Source organism: Bos javanicus, chromosome X (genome assembly GCF_032452875.1).
Source record: "Bos javanicus breed banteng chromosome X, ARS-OSU_banteng_1.0, whole genome shotgun sequence".
Lineage (NCBI taxonomy): Eukaryota > Metazoa > Chordata > Mammalia > Artiodactyla > Bovidae > Bos > Bos javanicus.
This window is the reverse complement of record NC_083897.1, coordinates 104,353,185-104,376,683: the sequence shown is the minus strand read 5'-3', so window position 1 is coordinate 104,376,683 and position 23,499 is coordinate 104,353,185. Positions and strand designations below refer to the sequence as shown.

At 37.5% G+C, this 23,499-nt stretch overlaps 1 protein-coding gene across 10 annotated transcripts in view; it reads right to left on the bottom strand.

Annotated features, from left to right (window-relative positions):
* Positions 1-23,499, bottom strand: part of CASK (calcium/calmodulin dependent serine protein kinase) — a 372,618-nt gene that overhangs the window by 34,535 nt on the left and 314,584 nt on the right. For 3 of the 10 annotated variants that reach the window (XM_061410389.1, XM_061410390.1, XM_061410397.1), the window contains 6 exons: positions 22,697-22,885; positions 14,084-14,162; positions 6,606-6,691; positions 5,486-5,554; positions 2,586-2,654; positions 1,139-1,174 (listed from right to left, as the gene is read on the bottom strand). In XM_061410389.1, coding sequence (XP_061266373.1) covers positions 1,139-1,174; positions 2,586-2,654; positions 5,486-5,554; positions 6,606-6,691; positions 14,084-14,162; positions 22,697-22,885 — 528 coding nt within the window. The remainder of the gene's footprint in view (positions 1-1,138; positions 1,175-2,585; positions 2,655-5,485; positions 5,555-6,605; positions 6,692-14,083; positions 14,163-22,696; positions 22,886-23,499) is intronic. The other 7 variants (XM_061410392.1, XM_061410393.1, XM_061410398.1 and 4 more) reach the window with 3 other exon arrangements.

Here is a 23,499-nt window from a genome sequence, read left to right as displayed (position 1 = left end):
GGCAGTGTGTCTACACACTGCTGATAAACTTAACTGTAACTCAAACATTTTAAAAAAGCATTTAAAATTAGTTTAATTTTGCAAATAGCATTTCTACTTTATATTCGCATTTTACTCTTCTTCGAGAAGAAAAATGAATTTAAGTCCTACGTTTGCCAATGTAACACTTAAAATCTGCAGAGCTTCAGGAGATGGATAGTTCAAGGCTCTGAGTTTTATGATATGTAAATGTAACTAGTAAATATAAAAGGAAACAGATTAGCATACAAGGGGTTATCACATGGCACCATTTTATGAATTACTGGATTTCTAAATAATATAAAACAAGGTGCTAGATATTCAGTATTGCATCATTGGAGTGATTTCTATCAGGTGCTAGTTTATGCAAATCTTAACTCCCAATTTGATTATTTTTAAGAGCACATTTCAAGAAAAATTCCATAAAATTTCTATCTTGAAATTACATTTGAATATTAATATTAAAGTCACTGTAAAACCAACCTGAAGGGTTTGGAACTATTGTGTTATTATTCTGTTTCTTTTCAGAAATCCAGCCTATAAAAGTTATAAGTCTCTGCATTTGCACCTAAAATTTAAACTCAATGTGCCAGCAAATAAAAGTTGCTTGTCTCAGGCAGCACTTAACTTTTCATGTTTGATTAGGGACATAAAGCCAGGATTTTTCTGTTGTTGTTTTTTCCCCACTGTATGTGGCTTTCAGAAATACACATGCAAATACAAATTAAAAAACCTACAAGCTTCAGATAATTATTGCTTAAAAATGTTCATTGAAATGTACATTTTAGTTATTCTTAGAATTCAAAGTATTTTGTAGCCTTTAAAAATTTATTTCCACCCTAGAGGCAGGCCCATAAGATCCCCAAAGGCTGAATTCTTAACCATCAACACAAAATGATCAGGTTGAAATTACAATAACCATCACAGCTACAAAGATGTTAGGGAAAAAATCCTTATAGAGAATTAGTCATGTGTAATGTGTTAAAATGAAATGGTACAAGCTCTCAATGCTCAAATGTTATGGTCCAAAATGCAGACATTATGGGATGGAAAGGGTTAATAAAGGATTGGCTATTAGCAGCTCAGTTTAGAGAAATTTCTATAGAGGATATCTATTCACCTGTCGTCCTTTTGGTTGGGTAGTTGATGGCAAGTCCTGTAGAATAAAGCCAACCCAGGAGAAAAATTTTCATTTACTTTTCAAAGAGTACAAGGTAATTTGTGTGTTCTGTTACATTATGGTTAAAAAATGAGCTAGATTTAAGTTGTAAAGAGATAATATACATTATTCCATTTCTCAGAAATGTTGAGTTATCAAAAAAGAAAAATCAAACCCAGGCCATTTAGCAGCAAGCTGAAGAAAGCAGGTAAATTTAAGCAGAGAGAAATGTGTTCTTAAGAAACAACTCAGCATCTTCAACACAAAAGCCACTGCAAGTGAAACAGCCTATTTAAAAAACACCCCCAAAACTCAAAAGAGCTATTGCCCTTTTCGACTTAGTTACTGCAACCATTTAAGATTTTGAAAAATTCAATGGTTGTATGGATTTTTTACCATCTTACAGTTGTTAAATGTTAACTGTTATAAATGAATTCCTTTGGTAGCCTATTTTGAAGTTGCAAATAAAAGTCACAGGAAATTTTCTAACATTTCTCTTACTTATATCATTCCATCTGAGGTGATCTCAAATTATTTATAAATTAGCTCAAATTATTTACAAATTTACCTCATAAAAATGATATATTTTTAAAGGGCAAGTTAAAGAGTGATACTGCTGTATCATTAGAACTCTCATTTTTAACAGCAATATCAGCAACTTAAGAGATTTTGTTATTTCAAAATATTTCAAAAATTCACACACCTGCACCTGTAAGTGCTCCCATTTGCTTACATAAATTAAAAACAATTCTTTTTACTTTCCAAAATGGATAGTTCTGACAAAAAGTGAAATTCCAAGTTCAAGTCAAAATATAAAGTACTTTGTGTTAAAGATGTGATAACAGCGTGGCTTAAGTGCAGTTTGAAGCCAGTTCCTTTTGCTTTTCATATCCAGGCAAGGCTTATAATTCACAGAAGTATGTGCACGTACCACAGTAACAGAGGGCACACCAATTCGTAAACTTAGATAGCGGAAACTAAACATGTTGCTGATATCACTCAGAATAGACAACTACAAAGCCCGAGAATACCCAAATTCCTACTCTGCAAAATTCTTATATTTCTTTATCTTTCACAAGTGAAAAAAAAATGTTGAGAAATTTCAACAAATTTCCATTTACATCCTCTGCATAACTTTGAGCAAAGTCATAGACAGCAGCTGGGTGACACAGAAATATTTTGAGAATGACCAAAGCAGTCTTGAACTATATTTCTTAAAATTTAACTAATGAAAGGTATTTTCAATGAGAAGAACGAGATTTTCCAGGAGTAAACTGCATTGTAGCTGTAGTAGCCTTGTATATCGGCAGAAGACAATATTTCCACTGAACACATGTAACTAGAACACTCATGGCAGGTGGCACCAACAAAATTGTCACACTTTGCTGTGTGGAGCTAGAGTTCTTACCGAAACAGAATTGTTAGTGCTGCTATGACCATTAGCTGGGGACTGTCTGGAAGTGGAGGGGGAATCTCTCTGAAATAAGACACAAGGTTCATTAACACAGAACACCAGCAGAGAAACAAGAGATATTCATATCAACAGTTACAACCACAGGCTGACAACCATTTCCTTTGAGGTTTTAGCTGTAAAGGTGCCATACTGACTTACTTGCATGATTTCAGAGAAGCACGAAAAAATGTTTGTGCAGTCTGAAGATTCACATGTTGTAAGTGATGACCGTGTCATTCATTAATCATTTCTTTCCTGTCTCTAACATTCTGTAACCTTTGCTTTTTTAAAATGAGAACCCGAAGGGTGACTTGATATTAAAATCCTATCAACTACTGTAAAGTGACAAAGATTACTATAACATTGTGCTAAAGATCCCAATTGCATATCTTTTTTAATTGAAAATTAGGTGTTAAAAGTATTTAATAATCTTTAGGTACCTCAGTATCAAAAATTACCGAATGACACAATTTGAAGAGAAGTGAAGTCGCTCAGTCGTGCCCGACTCTTTGCAACCCCATGGACAGTAGCCTGCACCAAGCTCCTCCGTCCATGGGATTCTCCAGGCAAGAGTACTGGAGTGGGGTGCCATTTCCTTCTCCAGGGAATCTTCCCGACCCAGGGATCGAACCCAGGTCTCCCGCATCGTAGACAGACGCTTTACCGTCTGAGCCACCAGGGAAGTGAAGTGAACCTTAAAAAAGACTTCTTACGTTGCAATCACCTTAGAATCTTTCTAGGCTAGATATTACTAATAAGGGTAAAAGATAGTTATAGACCAGAGAAGAAACCTTTATTTTTAAAGAATATTTTAGCAGATTAATTAAAACAATAATCTTGAGCCTCTACAAATATTACACTTCTGGCAAAGATTCCAGCAGCCACAGCCAACTATACTATATGACACACTCAAAATCCTTTCCAGGCTCCACTCCCTTGTTGTCCAAATCAACTATAATGTTAAAACAAGGAGAGGATGAAAGTAAGTATTTAAAATTTTAGTTGAGTTCTTGGAAATCTTTGAAATGTGCATGTCCACTCAAAAGGCATTTGCTTTTTCTAGAAGACTTAAAGAAAACTTCTGGAACCTGTTGGCCTTTAAATAATGGGATTCCTTAGATGAGGATTCTCAGATGTTAGTGAGCAGAATGTCTAGGTGCCACCCCCAGAGACTCATGTCAGTAGGGCCAGGACGTGGGGTGGAGGTCCCCGCTTTTACCAATGGCCAGGGTGATGCTGAGGTAGGTAGCCAGAGAGCCTTTCTTTAGGAAGTACTGTTGTAGCTGGGAAGAATTCAACCACAGGCTTGAACTCTGCCACAGGACAGGAGAGTCAAAGAGATTGGTGGGGGAGGTACCTTGATTCCTACTATTCAGAGGTTGAGAAGGTAAGAGGGGGCTCTTTTTACTCAAGAGCATAGCATTTATATGTGTCCTACTGGTCCTACATCAAAACCAGTTCAACCACTCAAAAACACAAGAGAAACTTATATTAATAACTAACACTATCTTCTGGCTAGTGAGCCAAAAAGACAAAAACCAATCGGACTTACTAAATTTCTTCCAAGATGTGAAATGGTATGAGGACCACTTATGATTTTTAGAATATCAGAATGCTTGACATAAAAGATGCATGTGACAGTTTTTCTTTTCCAGCAAGGTTTGTGTACTAGGTAACAAATATCAAAACTATGAATCCTGGAACAGAAGTTCTGTATTTTGTTTTGAAATGTAATTGAAGTTCCATAAAAAGCCACCAAGAGGAGCTCAAGACTTGATATAACAGAAACCCCACTTGTCATGGCTCACTAAAAATATACTTGACGAAACTACAAATTCTTATACCTATCTTCAATAGGTTTAGGGAAAACAGGAAGCCTCTGATTTTTCTTGTGAAATTTACATCATTACTAGAGACAGGAAGAAACACTGTAATTTCTCCCTCAACTTCTCCTAAGTACAAATTCAATTTTCTAGACCGGTTCCAGTAAGTTGCCAACCAGTCTTAAACACTCACTGGAGGAAACATGTACTTCATACTGATGTTACACATACTTGGAAGGTGCACATCAAAGTGCGAGCTTCAGACAAAAATATTCAAACTGAAGGTGCAATGACCGAAGGATGCCCTCATTTAGGCTGGCTCATATTTCCAAATATAAAAAGAATGATTTTTGAATCTCACTTGCTAACCAATAGCAAACTGAATAATATAGGCTGGGAAAGCTACAGTTTCTCAAGGATAAGCCTACTGTAAGAAAGGAGCTTGGGGTTTGTATTACTCTAGAACACTTACTTGTTTCCAAGTCAGATAACATTCCAATTTAAACAATTTCACAGAAGGTTGTAAAAACCTCTATTCCACTAATAACATCAGTTATCAATTCCTCATAGGCTTAAAATCCATCTAGAGACCTCTCAGAATTATTTGAATACCTCTATCTTAACAAGAAATAGACCACTTTTCAGATTCTTGGAAAGAAGAACTATCTAATGTGATTTCTTAACAAGGGAAGTAAATATACTTCCTGGAAACATTATTGCAATTATCATCTTTCATCCTCCCCCAGAGACTCATTCTTTATTAAACCTCTGTCATTATTTGGAGCTTCTCTCTATGTATTTTGCTTCGCTTCCAGCCTGCAGGAAGTTTAGGTGCTGAGGAGAACCCCGTGGAAGAGGGCTGAGTAGGTGGGTGGGACCTACTCTGTTCCGTTATCTTTGTTGTAAAATTGGTGTGCAGTGATCAACAGCACAGGCAGAAACAATTTCCCAGAAGAAGCCAAAACATTCAGCCATCAGCAGACAGTTAGTTAAGAACCCAGAGGAGATGGGGTGTTTCGTTAGAGCTATTACCTCACAGGATGATGACTGAGTGCGGTAACTTGGCACGATCTTGAAGGTGATACTCCCCCGCATTTCCCGCTGGAGGAAACAGAAAGGAGAGCTCTTTGAACAAACAAATGTTGCACACAACAACACGTAAGAAACCACTGAAAACGTTTCAGGGGTATTTAGTGCAAGCCAGCCGACAGCACAGGGGCCTAAAAACGAAACCGAGTTACAAAAGCAGGAACTGCTCACAGTAACACAGGAGGCTGCTCCTGGGAACAGCCCTGCAAAGTCAAGGCTGACTGCCCTGTTCACACAGCAGTGGTGCAACAGACCTCTGACGGTGATCTTTTCATAGATGCGGAGACAACTCTAAGTGACATGCCTTTCGAAAGTGAATACAAGTTGAAATGAACTACAGAACAAGTAATTATGTAAGAATTATATTTGGGAGGCTACATGATGATGGTGTACTCCATAAAATCTGCTTTTTAGTTCATAATTTAGGCCTTAGTTTTGACTGTCAGTGACTCTGTGGTGCTTACTGTACCTTCAGTAGATATAAATAGCACAGGAGGCTGCTACACTGCGGTGGGAAGAAGGTGCAGGACCAGAGGTCTAAACATCTCCCTCTGCTCGCCAGGGCCTGTCATTCTGCAGCCCCCAGCCCGCCCCAATCCAAAGCCTAATTTGAACACCAATTTTGGATATATATGGCAAAAAATGGCCTGATCTACCATGAGTTTCCTTTTCCCTGCTCTATAGAGAAATCCCATATAGCTGGCTATGACTCAGCTACACAGGAAAGAGGTTTCTGACATTGCTGATGTCAGCAGAGTTGAGGTCAGTGAGAAACTAGTTCACAAGTATGCACAACTGCAAAGGTTTTCTTTAAACATCTGCTCACTAAGAACCAGGAGACAAAGGACTGAAAGGAGAATGTTCAAGCCCACACTGCTGAAAATGGGCAAAATGTTTCTAAGCTCTGCTGCATGTAACCATTTTTCTAGTTCTCAGTTTTTATGAATGTTGCACAAGACCACACAGATGATCGTACCAGATTACAAAAGAATACCCCTTATTTAATAAACAAATTAATGAACTGAAAGTTGATTTCAGAAAAAGTGACTTTCATTTGACTCACAAGCATTTTTTGCAGCTGTTCCACTGTTTGGTTGGCTACACTGATGCCATTGATTTCTCGAATTTCATCTCCGACATGAAGTGTACCTAAGAAATTACACAAAATTATAAACATGAAATGATATATACTTTTATAATAATAAAATCCAAAGTCAGCAAGGTAAGTAATTTTTAAAAATTAAGCTAAATACTAAAGGCTAATATTTCAGAACCAGGTATGAGTTAGGCTCATATAGTAAACTCGCCAAAACAGATACACCTAACTTATGGAGGACACAGTTTTGAAAGATGACTAAAAATCTGCTTATTTTTCTGAGAGACTCCTTATGTATATAGCTGTTTAAAACTATGACTTCCAGATGCAGCCTATCTGGGTTCATATCTCTGCTTCATCATGTATTAGCTTCCAGATCTTGGGTAACTTACTGAAAATTTACCTGAAAACTCATATTTATAAAATGGAGATGAAAATAGTATCTATCTGATAGGATTGTTGTGAGGATTAAATGAGTTTATTAGATGCAGAGGACTTAGAACTGTTCTTGGTGCATAGTGCCATTTAAGTATTTGCTGATATCATCATTATTATCTACCAAATATGATACAAAGGTTGTTGATTTTTCAAAGAATTGTGGTGATAATATCTGTATATCAATAAATTTATATTAGACATACTGAAACTTTTTAATAATAATTTGGTAGGCACTTCAGGGTTCTGTCACACTTCAACTAGAAAAAGTGAGAAACAATGGTTAAATAGTGTTACGTAAATTTTTGATTTATTTATGAATTGCACACACGTTCAGTCATTGACCTGACTTCATTATGCAAAGCTCATGGTATCTTTAAGACATACACACTAAAATGCAGATAAAAAGCCTTGTATTTGCTTCAAAGTAATCCAGGGGCAGTAGGGCAAATACAGGTGAAATCAGTATGGTCATGAATTAACAATAATTCTACCTGGGTTATGGGTACGTAGGTGATCATCGCACTATTCTTTCCACTTTTCTCTACTTGAACTCACTGCACTATTCTCTCTAACCATGTTTGAAAGTTAACATAATTAAACATAAAACAAAAATTTGGGGACTTTTGTTTTCAATATGGTAGATTGCTGCTAAAGTCGCTTCAGTCGTGTCCGACTCTGTGCGACCCCATAGATGGCAGCCCACCAAGCTCCCCCGTCTCTGGGATCCTCCAGGCAAGAACACTGGAGTGGGTTGCCATTTCCTTCTCCAGTGCATGAAAGTGAGAAGTGAAAGTGAAGTCGCTCAGTCGTGTCCAACTCCTAGCAACCCCATGGACTGCAGCCTACCAGGCTCCTCTGTCCATGGGATTTTCCAGGCAAGAGTACTGGAGTGGGGTACCATTGCCTTCGCCTCAATATGGTAGATTAGGCACTCACAAACTCTCTTACAACTATATCCCATGTAGGGCTCACCCCTTGAAGTGTTACTGGTCTTACAAAATGAATGTGAATCCCCAAGAATACTTCCCATTTCCATCCCCACTCTCCCTTCCACAGTTAAGAACCCAGTGAGCTGGATCCAGAGTGGTGGCAAAATCAAGATGGAATGAAACCAGTGGGAGGGGTAGATGCCATTGCCATACTGCTTCCTGGCTGCCTTCTGAGTCTTGGGCCAATAGCAAGTTAGAGAAGCTAAGCCCAGGATTCTGCAGGGAGCCAAGACTCAGTTCAGTGGCACTCTGTGGCAGCTGGTAAAACACAGAACAGACCACTTTTGGAGGAAAGTATTCCCAGTTTAGGCTCCCACGACTTCTACTAATTTGAGCAAGCAATAAGCTTATAATCAAAGATCACCAAACATACAATAAGGCAAACTATTATGTGAGTCATCAGAAAGAGAAGAAATAGATTTAGACCCTCAAGGAGGATAGATGCTGGAATGGTCAGATATAGACTACAGGAATACCTTGTTTTCTTGTGCTTTGCTTTACTGTGCCTCAAAGATAACCACATTTTTTATAGATTGAAGGTTTGTGGCAACCCTGTGTTGAGCAAGTCTATCTGTGCCATTTTTCCAACAGTGTTTGCTCACTTCCTGTCTCTGTATCACACTTTGGTAATTCTCACACTATTTCAAACTTTTTCATTATTATTATATTCATTATGGTGATCTGTGATGAGTGATCTCTGCTGTTCTGGGAGTGTTATGAACCGTGCTTATATAAGATGGCAAACAATTGATTGCTGAAATTGCACCAAAGGATTTAGAATATTACATAAACTTAGTTAATAAAGCAGTGGCAGGGTTTGAGAGGATTTACTCCTGTTTTGAATGAGGTTCTACCATGGATAAAATGCTATCAAGCAGCAGTGCATGCTACAAAGAAACCACTTGTGAAAGGAAGAGTGGGTCAATGAGGCAAACTTCATTGTCTTAAGAAACTGCCACAGCCACCTCAGCCTTCGGCAACCACCACCCTGACCAATCAGCAGCCATCAATATCTAGACAATACCCTCCACCAGGAGCAAAGAATATGATTTGCTGAGGCTTAGATGGTGGTTAGCATTTTTTTAGTAATAAAGTAATTTTAAATTAAAGTATATACATTTTAAAAGACATAATGCTACTATACACTTAGTAGGTGATAAGTGAAGTCTCTCAGTCGTGTCTGACTCTTTGCGACCCCACGGATTGTAGCCCACCAGGCTCCTCCATCCATGGGATTCTCCAGGCAAGAATACTGGAGTGGGTTGCCATGTCCTTCTCCAGGGGATAGCATAGTACAAACATAAATTTTATGTGCACTGGTAAACAAAAAAATTCATGTGACTCATTTTATTGCAGTGGTCTGAAACCAAGACTGTAGTATCTCTAAGGTATGCCTGTATAAAATAGTTATATGTTAAAGAAAAAGAAAGAAAGGGACCTTTTTTGCAAGGATGAGCATGCAACAAGAGATTATCAGATGTGAACAGACAGATCTGAAAACAAAAATAAGAACAAGTGACTAGTACTTCTAGAAAGGAAAAATATAATCAGTAGCATAAGTCAATGAATGGATGCGTTGAACAGGAGTTCAGATATGGCTGAAGAGTTTCAGCTAATTGGAAGACATAACCAAATAAATTAACTAGAATGCAGGTCAGAGAAATAAGGAGGTAAGGAAGATAGGAAACAAGAAATAAAACATGAAAAAGATATTAAGAGATATGGAGGGAATGTCTAACACACATCTACCTAGAGTTCAGAAGGAGATGATAGAGTGAATGTAGAGGCAATATTTTAAGAAATATGGTTGCAAATTTTCTTGAATGATGCAAACATGATCACACAGCTCCAGGAAGAATAATGTATCCCAAATAGGATAAATAAAAAGAAAGCCATGCCAGGAGGTAGTAAAAGTACAGAACATCGAAGACAAAGAGCTTATAAAGTCCAGGGAGAAAGGAGAGATCATCTACAAAGCAAGGACAATTGTAGTGACACCAGATTTCTCAAGATCAAACAACAGATGCCAAAAGAAACTGGAATGGTAACCATTAACCTAAAATTGTGCTCTCAGCAAAAGTAATCAAGATTGAGGTAGAAATGAAATATTTACAGATAATACCACCTGAAGGAGTTTATCAACAAGAGACTATCACTAAAGGAACTATAAAGGATATAGTTTAGGAAGAATGAAAAATGCTCACCAAAGGGTGGTCTGCAATGCAAAAGGAATAATAAACAAATAAAATCGTAAACATTTATGTAAATTCAAACAACAATGGTCATGTATTTTAAGATAATTTCAAATTTGTGGATTTAAAATAGGACAGAATAAAAATGCTGGGCAAGAATAATATGTAAGTCAAGTAAGAAAGTGAAGTCGCTCAGTCGTGTCCGACTCTTTGCAACCCCAAGGACTGAAGCCTACCAGCCTCCTCCATCTATGGGATTTTCCAGGCAAGAGTACTAGAGTGGGTTGCCATTTCCTTCTCCAGGGGATCTTCCTGATCCAGGGATCAAACCCCGATCTACCGCACTGCATGTAGATGCTTTACCGTCTGAGCCACCAGGAAAGTGCATGTAAGTCAAGAATGGGATCTAACTTGATTCCAATGTCTTTGTATTCTTTGAGAGAGTGGAATTAATATACTGTTTCCCTTTAGTGTGAAAGTGAAAAGTGAAAGTCGCTCAGTTGTGTCCGACTCTTTGTGACCCCATGGACTGTGGCCTGCTAGGCTCCCCTGTTCATGGGATTCTCCAGGCCAGAATACTGGAGTGGGTGTAGCTGTTCCCTTCTCCAGGGATTGAACCCAGGTCTCCCGCATAGCAGGTGTCTGTCTGAGTCATCATATGTCAAGTTAAATATGTATGACAAGTTTTCAAGGTAACCACCTAAAAAGAGAAATAGAATGCTGAAAGTCTAAGCTACCAGGGCGGAATGAACAAACATGAAGAAAAACATCAGTTAAAATATGGAATAAATTAAAAAAAAACCCAAGATGATAGAAATCATTACTGAAATATTAATGGACTACATTAAATATTGATGGACTATCCTTGCCCATTAAAAGATAGCAATCATCAGAAAGTGAAAGTGACTCAGTCGTGTCCAACTCTTTGTGACCCCATGGACTGTACAGTCCATGTAATTCTCCAAGCCAGAATACTGGAGTGGGTAGCTTTTCCCTTCTCCAGGGGATCTTCCCAACCCAGGGATCTTCCCAACCCAGGGATCTAACCCAGGTCTCCTGCATTGCAGGCGGATTTTTCGCAATCATCAGAGGGCACTACAAAATGAAAACCTGAGATTTAGAAATGTTTGTAAGACACACTCTACAGCACACAGGCACAGAATGGTTAGAAATAAAAGAAGAAGACATCCTAGCAAATAACTAAAATAAAGCTGGAATAACTACATTAAAATAAAATATGTTTTAAGTAGAACGTATAATAAGGATAGACATGGTTACCAGGCACTTCTATGCTCCTAATAAAACAGCCTTGAATATATACATCGAGAGATCTATAGATAGAAATAGAAAAACTCAACTGTGATAATTGGAATATTTCAATAATTATTGATAGGTCAAACAGAAAAAAAATTAGTCAATATATAGAATGTTTGAACAACAATTAACCTTAAGCAATCATATAGAGAACTCTGCATGTAACAGGAACAAAACAGTCTTCTTAGGTACAACATGGGCCATTTATAAAAATGACGAAAGGTCTATGCCATAAAGCAAATCTGACCAAACCTCAACAAAATGGTGTCATATAGACCGCATTCTCTGACTCCAGTGCAATTAACTTAGAAGTAAAACACAAAAAGATAGATAGGAAACCCTCTTAAATGTGGCACATAAAAACATCTCTAAATACCTTGTAGGGCAATGAAAAATATAATAATAGAGATGTTAAAAATACTTATAACTGAATTACAATAAAAATGCTTCATCTCAAAACTGGTAAGATACAGATAAAACAGTACTTCAAGAGGTAGAGTTTAATCTTAAATACATAGAGACGAAGAAAGACTGGAATAAATGAACCAAGTGTCAGATTTTAAAAGTTAGATAAAACCAATAGAAAGTAGAAGGAAGGAGGAAATAAAAAAATAGCTCATGAAAAAATAAAATAGGTAAGTTGATCAGGAGGAAAAAGACAAGGCACATATAAATGACCTTAGGAATAAACATGGGTACATAATTACAGAGACAGTAGAAACATTAATAAAAACGTAAGAGGACACTAAGAAGAAGCTTACTAGAATAATTTTAAAAATGTAAAAAATTTCAGGAAAATGTAATTTACCAAACTCACCCAAGATATAGAAAGCCTGACCAGCCTTATGAATGTTAAAGAAACTGACAGTGGTAACAAAAAAATATTCCTTAAAACAAAACAAAACATAAAACACCAGGCCTTGATTGTTTTATAGGCAAGTTCTACTAAACTTTCAGGCTACAAATCATTCCAATGTTATACAATATTCAGAGAACTTATGAAGAGAGTTTCTCCAAGTCATTTTTGAGGCCAAGGTAACTTTGAAACTAAAATCAGATAGAGAAACGTAGGAAAGGAAAATTAACCACAGGCCAGTCTCACTCACAATTGTGATCACAAAAATCGAAAACAAAATAATAGCACATAGAATCAAGCAGTACGTACCAAAAGATAATACACAATGAATACCCTGGGCTTATCTGAGAAATGCTGGGGAGGTTATCATTAGGAAATCTTTAAAAGTCATTCACCACATTAAGAGAAAAGAAAATAAATCATCTTAGCAGATGCAGAAGAAGCATTTGATAAAATTCAAACTCAGTCATAATTTAAATGTCCAGTAACTAAGAATATAAAAGAACTTCTTCAGCTCTAATAAAAAAGTATCTACTAAAAATCTATAGTAAACATTCTTCTTCATGGGGAAACATTGGAAAGCTACCTCTTAAAAACAAGAATAGGACAAGGATACCCACTATACCACTTCTATTAAAGACAGCAGGGGCTAGCCAGTGTGGTAATAAAAGAAAAAGAAATTAAAGAAATAATGATGTAACTTTACTGAATGTATACTAAATTGTTAAAAATAATAAGCAAAAAATTCCTACAGGATTCTAAAACCAAGTATCTTTCTGTGTGAGTGCTATCCACTCATGAAACCTATAGACTGCACTGAAGGTAGCAGTAATGCCAGGCACCATCTGTGTACATAAGCAGTCATCTCCAAAGAGGACAAGAAAGCACTAAAAGGCTGATGGTGTTACCTCTTGCTCTCCAGGGTGAAGGAAAGAGGTGTTAAGCACATATACAACACGATCTCAAAGAAAGGAAGTCTAATTTTTAGACAGGAGAATCACTTTTGGATCAGGCTCTAAATACTAATACATATAACACAGTCGCTTCAAAGAGGAACCTAAACCTGCATGTCCAAATCTTATCCACTGGAGAGTTAACAGTAGCTCCACTTTCTCAAAAAATCATTTTTTGTCTACTTCAGTCCTTAGTGAATTCCCTTCTCAACTACATTTACTGTAGCAGGTATTAAGAACTTAATTACGGATTTGATCTTTCTTATTTTACCACTGAAATATTATATTGTTATTTATCAAACTCTGATTTCCTAATTTATAAATAGTATATCTCATTCCTGAATGAATTATAGTAGTCAACTGTCATTTAACTTTGCAAATATATATACATATATCTTATATCCCATGGTAGATGTCTTCCATATATCCTGGGACCCATATGATACTTCAGTTTATCTCCCATGGCCTCTAATAAGTCAGGATCTAAAGAGTGACTCAGAGATGCTCCAGCAACAGAACTGTATAGTATAACTGAAGCATGTGGAGATGAATACAAGTGAGTGGAGGCCAACAATGATTAAAACCAAAGACAGATAAATCATTTGTATAAACCATCAAACTGATTTTTTATATGGATCATAAAACACTATACTATATGAAAAAAAACTAAGATAGGAAAGAAAGAATTATATATGGAACTTACCTTGCCTGTGAATCATGCCCCCATGCATGATTCTTGCAACGATACAGTGATTTAGTTCATTCATTTTTAAAGTGATTCCCTGTAAAAAGTTAAGCAAAAATAGAATTACTATGACAGGGCATTCTTTTTATGTCTGTGGTTATGCTGTAGATAACCTTAACTACAAAAGTAGGAAAACATTAAAGAAAATATGGAAAATGGAGGAAAAAACTCTACTATGCCATGACAGAAATATTAATTTTGCTATTTTGGTTACTCTCACAATAGCATACATATATTTTATATAATGCTTTTTAATCTTATAAGTATTTTCCATGTTGCTAATTCTCCACTTGGTCATGATGTATTTTTCTTTTTTGAGGTATGGATTTGTTTAGAATTTGTGCATCTAAGTACCTGGTTACTGGTCTGTAGTTTTCTTTACTTGCAAAATGTCTGATTTTGGTATCAGGGTAATGCTAGTAGCTATTATACCTCTTCTTCCTCCTTTTCATCAAAAATAGTAAGTTGGGAAGAATTCTTTTCTTTTCAATGTTTTGGGAGGAGTCTGTGTACAATTGGTACTGTTTCTTTATTATATGTTTGGTAGAATTTACCAGTAAAGCCACCTTGGCCTGGAGTTTTCTTTGAGGGATTTTTTAAAAGACTAACTTCAATTTTTAAATAGTATAGGGCAATTCAGTTTATTCCAAAGTGAGTTTTGGTAGTTTGTCTCCCCTGAAATGTGTCTATTTAATTTAGGTTGTTTAATTTATTGACATAAAGTTGTTTACCATATTTCCTTATTATTCTTTTTATATCTGTAGGATCTATAGTAATGTTACTTCTCTTATGCATGATATTGGTAATTAGTGTCTTCACCCCCACACCTGATTGATCTGATCTTGTCAAAGGAAAGGCTTGTTTTATTGATTTTTTAAATTGTTTCACTTTCTTAAAGTGAAACAATTGATTTTTTAAATTGTTTCCACTTTGATCTTTATTATTTCTTTTCTTTTACTCACTTTGGGTTTAATTTGCTTTTTTGGTTCTAGTTTCTTTAGGTGGAAGGTGAGGTCATTGTTTTAAGATATTTCTTTTTTTTTAAGACTGGTATTTAGTGCTACACTTTTTTTCTCCCTAAGTACTGTTTTAGCATATTCTACAAGTTCTGGTATGTTGTGATTTCATTTTCATTCACTTCAAAATACTTTAAAATTTCTCTTTTGATTTCTTCTTTCATCCATGGGTTATTTGAAATTGTATAATTTAGTTTTCAAGTGCTTGGGGATTTTTCCTGACATCTTTCTGTTATTCATTTCTAATTTAATTCCACTGTGGCCTGAGAATATACTTTGATATTAATATAGTCATTTCAGCTTCCTTTTATTAATGTCATCATAGTATATCTTTTTCCAGTCTTTTCCTTTAAAATGATTTGTTTTCATTTATAAAGCATTTCTTATGGGCAATATATAATTTGGTCTTGCTTCCCTCCTATACCCCAATCTGACAATCTCTACTTTTTAATTTGGGAGAATTTAGACAATTTATATTTAATATGATTACCGATTACTGATGAATATATCTTCTTGCTATTTGATTTTTATTTGTCCCATCTCTCCCATGCTCCCCTTTTCTGCATTCTTTTGGATTAGTTCATTTATTTTCATTCTATTTTCCCCTCCTGTTTTATTAGCTATAATTGTTCTGTTGTTTTGGTGGTTGCTTTAGGGTTTATAGCATACATCTTTAACTTACCAGTCTACCTTCAAGTGATATTATACCATGTGAAATGTATTATAAGAATCTTATAACAGTATACTTCCACTTCCTTCCTCCTGACTTTTGTGCTGTTATATATTTTACTTTTACATGTTAAAAAATCCCAAACTCATTGCTACTATTTTTGTTTAGACTTCCATTTACCTTTCAGAGAGATTTAAATGATAAGGATATCCTTTAACATTTATTACACTGTAAGTCTATCAAATTCTTTCAGTTTTGTTAAGTCTGAAAATATCTTTATTTTGCCTTTTTTTAATTAGTGTTTTTTTAAAATACTATTTTATCTTTTGAATTAATTTTTATTAGAGTATAGTTGCTTTACAATGTTGTATTAGTTTCTTGCTGTACAACAAAGTATATCATATATATATATATAATATACATATCATATATATATATATATAATATACATATCATATACATATATCCACTCTTTTTAAGACTTCCTTCCTATTTAGGTCACCACAGAGCATCAAGTAGAGTTCCTTGTGCTAAATGGTAGGTTCTCATTAATTATTTTATACATATTAGTGTACCTATGTCAGTTCCAATTTCCCAATTTGTCCCACCCCTGCTCTCCCCCTTGGTAACCATAAGTTTGTTCTCTACAAATGTGACTCTGTTTCTGCTTTGCTAGTAAGTTCATCTCTACCATTTTTCTAGACTCCACATATAAGTGATACTATATTTGTTTTTCTCTGACTTCACTCTGTATGACAATCTCTAGGTCCATCCACATCTCTGCAAATGGCACCATTTCATTCCTTTTTATGGGTGAATAATATCCCAAAATTCCAACAATATTCCACTACACACACACACACACACACTGTATATCACATCTTCTTTATCCATTCCTCTGTTGATGGACATTTACGTTGCTTCCATGACTTGGCTATTGTAAATAGTGCTACAATGAACACTGGGGTGCATGCATCTTTTCAAATTATGGTTTTCTCCAGATCTAGGAGTGGGATTGCTGGGTCATATGGTAGCTCTATATTTTAGTTTTTTTTGGAACCTCCATACTGTTCTATATAGTTTGCCTTTATTTTATGATAGATAATTATACTGGGTTTAGAATTCTAAGTTGAGAGGTTTTTTTCCCCCCAGTACTTTAAAATTATTGTTTTCTTGATTATACTTTCTCATAAGAGATCTGATACCACTCTTATCTTTGTCCCCCTGTATGTAACATTTCCTTTTTATCTCTGTTTTTAAGATCTTCCTGTTTATCACAGGTTCTAAGCAGTTTGATTATGATGTACTTTGGTGTTGTTTTCTTCATGTGTCTTGTGCTTGGGGTTCACTGTGGTTCTTGTATCTGCAGATTTATAGTTTTCATCAAATTTGGAATGTTTTCAGCCATTATTTCTTCAAAAACACTTTGTTTCTTCCTTACCCTCTTCTCCCTCATAGATTCCAATGAACCAAGTATTAGTTTGCTTGAAATTGTGCCACAGCTCAGTGATATTCTTTTCATTTCTCAAAATTCTTTTTTCTTTCTGTGTTTTGTTTTGGGTAGTTTCTATTGCTATGTCTTTTGAGTTCACGAATCTATTCTTCTGAAATGTCTAAACTGCCATTAATCCCATAGTGCAATTTTCCTGCTAATTCAAATAGTGCTGTCAGTTATTTTTTTATTTCTATATTCTTAAGCTTTGTCCTGGGATGTAGTTCAGTTATTTGGAAAGAGTGATCCTTTGGGCCTTGCTTTCAGGATTTGTTAAGGCGGGTCTGGAGCAATTCTCTGTCTAGGGCTAATAATTCCTCATTACTGAGGCAAGACCTTCCTAAGCACTCCACACAATGCCCCTTGAATTGGTTTTTCTAGTCTGGGAGGTGGGGACAGACAGTGAGTGTTGGGCACTGTTCCCTCTCATCCTTTTTGGATGGCCTTTCCTTGGCTCTGAGTAGGTTCCTGTCATAAACGTGCAGATCATTATTCAGATAAATACACGAGGGGGACCCTCTAGAGTTTTCTCTCTGTGCAGCTCTCTCCACTTCAGCACTCTGTCCTATGAATGTTATTGCTTTGGTCTTCCCAGGCCCTCAGCTCTGTGTCCTCAGGGAGTCTGCTCTGCCTCAGTTCCCCTTCACCATGCTGTGGCCTGGAAACTCTCTCATGTCAGTAAGGTGGGACGATCACTGGGCTTGTTTGCTTCCTGTTTCTTAGGGATCACTGTTCTTTGCTGCCAGATGCCCAATATCTTGAAAACAGTTCTTTTATCATTGTGTGTGTTCTTTTTGTTGTTGTTGTTGTTTCAGGTGAGAAAGTAAATCTGTTCGCTGTTATTCCACCTTGGTTGGAAGTGGAACCTCTGTATACTTAATGCCAGAATACTATTCTATGGAATAGATGACAACTTTTTGTTTTTAATTACAAGCCTTCTGGACTGGTCTTAAAAAATATTTATTTATTTCTTGGCTGTGCTGGGTCTTCGTTGCCACAGGCAGGCTTTCTCTAGCTGTGGCGAGTGGGAATGAGACTTTAGATGTGGTGTGTGGGCTTCTCATTGCGGTGGCTTCTCTTATTGTGCAGCGCAGGCTTTACAGTGTGGGGCTTCAGCAGTTGTGGCTCACGGGCTCTCGAGTGCGGGCTCAGTAGTTGGGTGCATGGACTTAGTTGCCCCATGGCGTGTGGAATATTCCTGGATCAGGGATCAAACCCATGTCCCCTGCATTGGCAGGCAGATTCCCAACCACTGGACCACTGGGGAAGTCCGATTACAACTCTTACTTTCCAGTTATTCACCATTATAAGACAAGCTTTCATAAACATATCTTTGTACTAGACTTGGTTGTTTCTAAGAATCACATGGAGACCTTTTAGATAATACTGATTTCTAATTTCACTCTTTTGATTAGTCTGGAATAGAGCCCAGATCTATATTTTTAACAAGCTCCCTCAGTGAAAACTGATCTTGAATTTGAGATGATTGGGGGTAGCAGGACTTGTCTTATTTTCTTCACCGGAAAATAACAGTTAGAAAGTTCCATGAAAATATTTGAGACTTTATAATCTAGACCCTACCTGAATTTGTACAATTCTACAACATATAACTTTGCACAGTTCCTATTTTGTGGTTCTTAGAAATGGTAAGCAAGCAATTAAAAATAAACTGGTTTCCCAAATGTTTCTAGTCCCACATTCAACTGTACTGCTCAAGTTTCATTTCCAACTTGTACATTCAATCAGCACATATGGTTACCAAGAGAGGTGCTCCTGGAAAAATGCTGTAAATTAATGTGTAAGTCAAATCTAATTTCATAAGGGAAATGACAGTACAATGAGGATTCCATTCTTGAAATTGCCGAATTAGCATATTCATTCAACCAATATTACTGTGAACCTGTTACATGGCAGATACTCCGCTAGGCATGGAAGTGAATGAGATAGACAAAAAAAAGTAGGTAGCCCTATGGAAACTGAGCTCCAGGAAGGGGCAATGTCTTGTCCACCACTACGTCACTGGCATGCAGTCACCTGCACATCATTGTTGTTCAGCTGCTCAGTCATCTCTGACTCTTTGCAACCTCTTTGTCTCCTCTCACGGCTAGGGAAAGTTCACCTCAAATCAACCAAAGTTAATATTTATTATTTTGTCTGCTTCAAACGTTTCTCTGCAGAGAAGAACTGACTCATGTTTTCTCTGTTCACAAGTTCCCAAATTCCAGGGAAAGGCTTGGCCCAGCTACTGCTGAACCTAGCCCAGCTTGCTATAAACTCCTGGCTTTTCCTTGTTTACATAAGCCTCTTCCCAATTGTCTACACTATTTGAAGTTCAGTGTTTAACACATGCAACTATGGGAGTTTCCCAATCAACAGAGAAATAATTCAAAGTGTGATGTTAAAAATGGGAAAACAAGGGTGTAATGTGAATATATCACCCTTGGGGGATGGACCTAGCATACCTAGTTGGATATATTTTAGAAGGTCCAAAAAGCAAAAGAAATCAGACAAGTATATGCTGCATGATACTATAATGTTTTTTAACAGGACAAAGAAGCAAATGAAGTTGTATTAAATGTAAAACTATAGAAAACTATATTCCTGAAAATATATTTCAGATAAAATAATTTCCATTTTTATGGCAACCAATTAAAGGGAGAAGAACTACACACCTTCACTAGGATCATAGAAGATGGAAGAGAGAAGGGCTTCTTTAAGGAGACTTTTGGGGAAGACTCAAGGCTATTTTATGCTTGCTGAAAAGTGTAATTCAGGGGTACAGATTTATGCTTTCACTCAGTCTATGTTTCTAATGTTTCTATGTTTCTAATCTTCATATGGAACATCAAGCAACTGTCATTGAATTGCTTTAGAACGTGACGATCACAAGACACTTCTGGGCGGCCTCCTCCTTTTTTTTTTTTTAAAGTCTTTATTGAATCCATTACAATATTGCTCCTGTTTTATGTTTTGTTTTTTTTGGCCATGAGGCATGTGGGATCCCAGCTCCCAGACCAGGGATCGAACCTGCACCCTTTCTATTAGAAGGTGAAGACTTAACCACTGGACCACCAGGGAAATCCCTGGGCCTTTCTTGTGGTGCCTTCCACTTTCCTATCTACTCTGATTGGCTGAACATCACCCCTTCTCATGCTTCTCTGACACAGTCTTTCCTCCCCTATAGTTCTGTCATAATCACACCTGTTAAACAAACTGTGCTAAAGTGCATATCTACTTGTTTAATGTAGGGAGCCCTGGGACTTTCCTGGTGGTCCAGTGGTTAAGTCTCTGTGCCTCCTGGGTATGGGGGACAGGTTCTGTCCTTGGCTGGGGAACTAACAGCCTGCATGCTGCACAGTGTGGCCAAAAAAAGAGTAGGTAGCCCTATGGAAACTGAGCTCCAGGAAAGGGCAATGTCTTGTCTGCCACTACATCACTGGCATGCAGTCATCTGCACATTGTTGGTCAGCCGCTCAGTCTTCTCTGACTCTTTGCAACCCCATGGACTGCAGCACACCAGGCTTGCCTGTCCTTCACTATCTCACAGAGTTTGCTCAAACTCATGTCCATTGAATTGATGATGCCATCCAATCATCTCATTCTCTGCCACACCCTTCTCCTCCTGCTCTCAATCTTTCCCAGTACCAGGGTCTTTTCTGCACATAGTGGGTACTTAAAAACATTTGCTAAATGAGTGAATGAATATATGAAATGAATGAGGGGAGTGTTAGACTTTCAGAGCTGGGTAGGATCTGGGTAGGTAGAAATCAAGCACACTTTTGATCATACTTGCTAAGAAAAGTATGAGCAAAACGAGGTCTCCACGGACATGAAGTGATTTGCCTGAGGGACCCAAAGCTGCTACTGCCTGGGCTGTTAAGTCAAAGAGTTGCTTGGTGAGCACCAGAGGGTGAGGTGACTTCATGTCCCATGTCTGCTGTAAGTGCTGAGATAATACAGTCTAACTGGCAAAGAACAGTAAGTGAGAATTACAACCTGAAAGTCTAGGGTTGAGGGCTTTCTGGAAACTGCCATCATAGGATCATTGCTCTGTAATTCTTCCTTTAACCTGGAAAGCAACTGGGCAACATTCTTAAGTAATCTGTTTTCCTATATCCCAGGATCCCTTTTCTATGTTCTGAGGAGCAGATACGAATACATACGTTTGAATGTTTTCCTTTTTCCTAAAGAAATCATTCCTCCTAAAAACTGGAACTCGCCCAATATTCCCTGTCTCAGTGGGTAGCATCACTGTTCACCTGGCTGTGAAAAACCTAAAGCTTAAGGTCACACTAGACACTTGTGTCTGCCTCAGTCCCCATCAACAAACCATTCTCAAGGTCTCCTGAATTACTCTCTTATTGAATCTATTCCCTTCTTTCCACTCGACATCCATCCCTGTAGTTCAGAGCTCCATCATCTCTCCCATGTATTACTGCAGTTACAGTCTCTTAACTGGTCTCCCCCTAGCCACTCTTGTCCCCCTCTAATCCATCTTCCAGAGTGCTTATTTCTAAAATGAAAATCTGATTTTATCTCCCTGCTTAAAACTCTTTAATAGCCTCTCACTGTTTTTAAAATAGATGACAAAATCAATACTTATGAGGCCCTCTTCTGACACACATCTTGTTTTCTACAGTCCAGCTGTGGTGCCTTCTTTCCATTTTGAAACTGGGCTAAGAGACTTTTCACTAGCAGGTTTCTGCATATGCTACTTGGTTTGGCTGGATGGTCTCCCCTCTCACTGCCCCCTCTGTGCAGTTAACATCAAGGAGCCTTTCCTTGATCTTCCCAGTCTATGAAAATTCTATGAGGATGAAGCAGGGTTTAGCATCAGTTCTATTCCAATGCTACACCTAAGAACTGAGAAGGTGAATTCATACTAAACAGGTAGGTGTTAATGGAAGGAACTTTAACAATGGCACTCGATTCTTTGAATGTCTTCCCAATTAGTCTTCCTCTAATTTTGTTGAGGGCAAAAGATCTGGACACCACTCGACTTGTAAAAGGAACTTTAGACGTTCACCTTTTCAACACCAATTCCAGTATTTCACATTGGACCCTGTCCCTGCTATCCCAGAGGTCTTTACACGCTAGACTAATATATTAGGTCTGTCTTTTCTTTGTTGATGTTGAAGAGCAACTGTGAAAGGAGAGGTGAGAAGGAAAGCCAACATACCTTAGGCACGGTGTCAGGCAGGACAATTTTAGGTGGGGGTAGTGGGGGCGGGGGTATGGTGGTGGCCTTGAAATGAGGATCTGGAAACTGATTTCTTGAAAACTCTCCACACCCTCCTTTCCTCCCCACCTCTAGTAGTATAGGTTGAAGGTAGGTGCTCGAACTCATGCTGGGATTTTATGAGAATACAGGAGATTTTTTTTCCCCTACTTACCATTGGTTCATCTGTGTTCTTTTGGAACTGGACCAGGCGAACTCTGGTCACGTTCTCCATATCCATGTCTCCGTTTGCACTTTCTGGAGAATCACCATTTAAATAGGGAGAAGTGGGAGGAGGTGTAACCCTCAATGCTTCATCACTGTAAACTTCATGAGCCACTACATCGTGAGTCTGAAGTAAGGCCTGATATTTTATGAGGGAAATAAAATATTAATAATAGAACTGTTTCAGTAGGAGTCTATTGCATAAACACATAAAATTATTCTTTGCCTCTCAAAGGTATCTCTCATCTAAAGAGAATTCACAGCACATTACACCTAGATAGAGCCATGCCATAATTTCTCTCTGACACGTAATCATGACAGATGCAGCTTCCCAGGTGGCCCTAGTGGTGAAGAACCCGCTTGCCAAAGCAGGAGACATAAGAGGCAGGGATTCGTTTTCTGGATCGAGAAGATGCCCTGGAGGAGAGCATGGCAATCCGCTCTCGTATTCTTGCCTGGAGAATCCTAAAGACAGAGCAGCCTGGCGGGCCACAGTCTCTTGGGTCGCCAAGAGTTGGACATGACTGAAGCAGCTGAGCATGCACAATCATGATAGATGGAGTTTTAAAAATGAAGGAACAAATGAAAGAATGGGTGAGCCAATCAATGAATGGATGTGTTTGTTCATTATCTGGGTAAGAGGTGTTGTCTGATGCTCTAAAAAATTGTCCAACTAACTTGCTCAATTAAAGGCTGACATAACACAATTTGAAATAATTGAGCAGAAAGAATCTTTTGTACATAGAGCTGGCA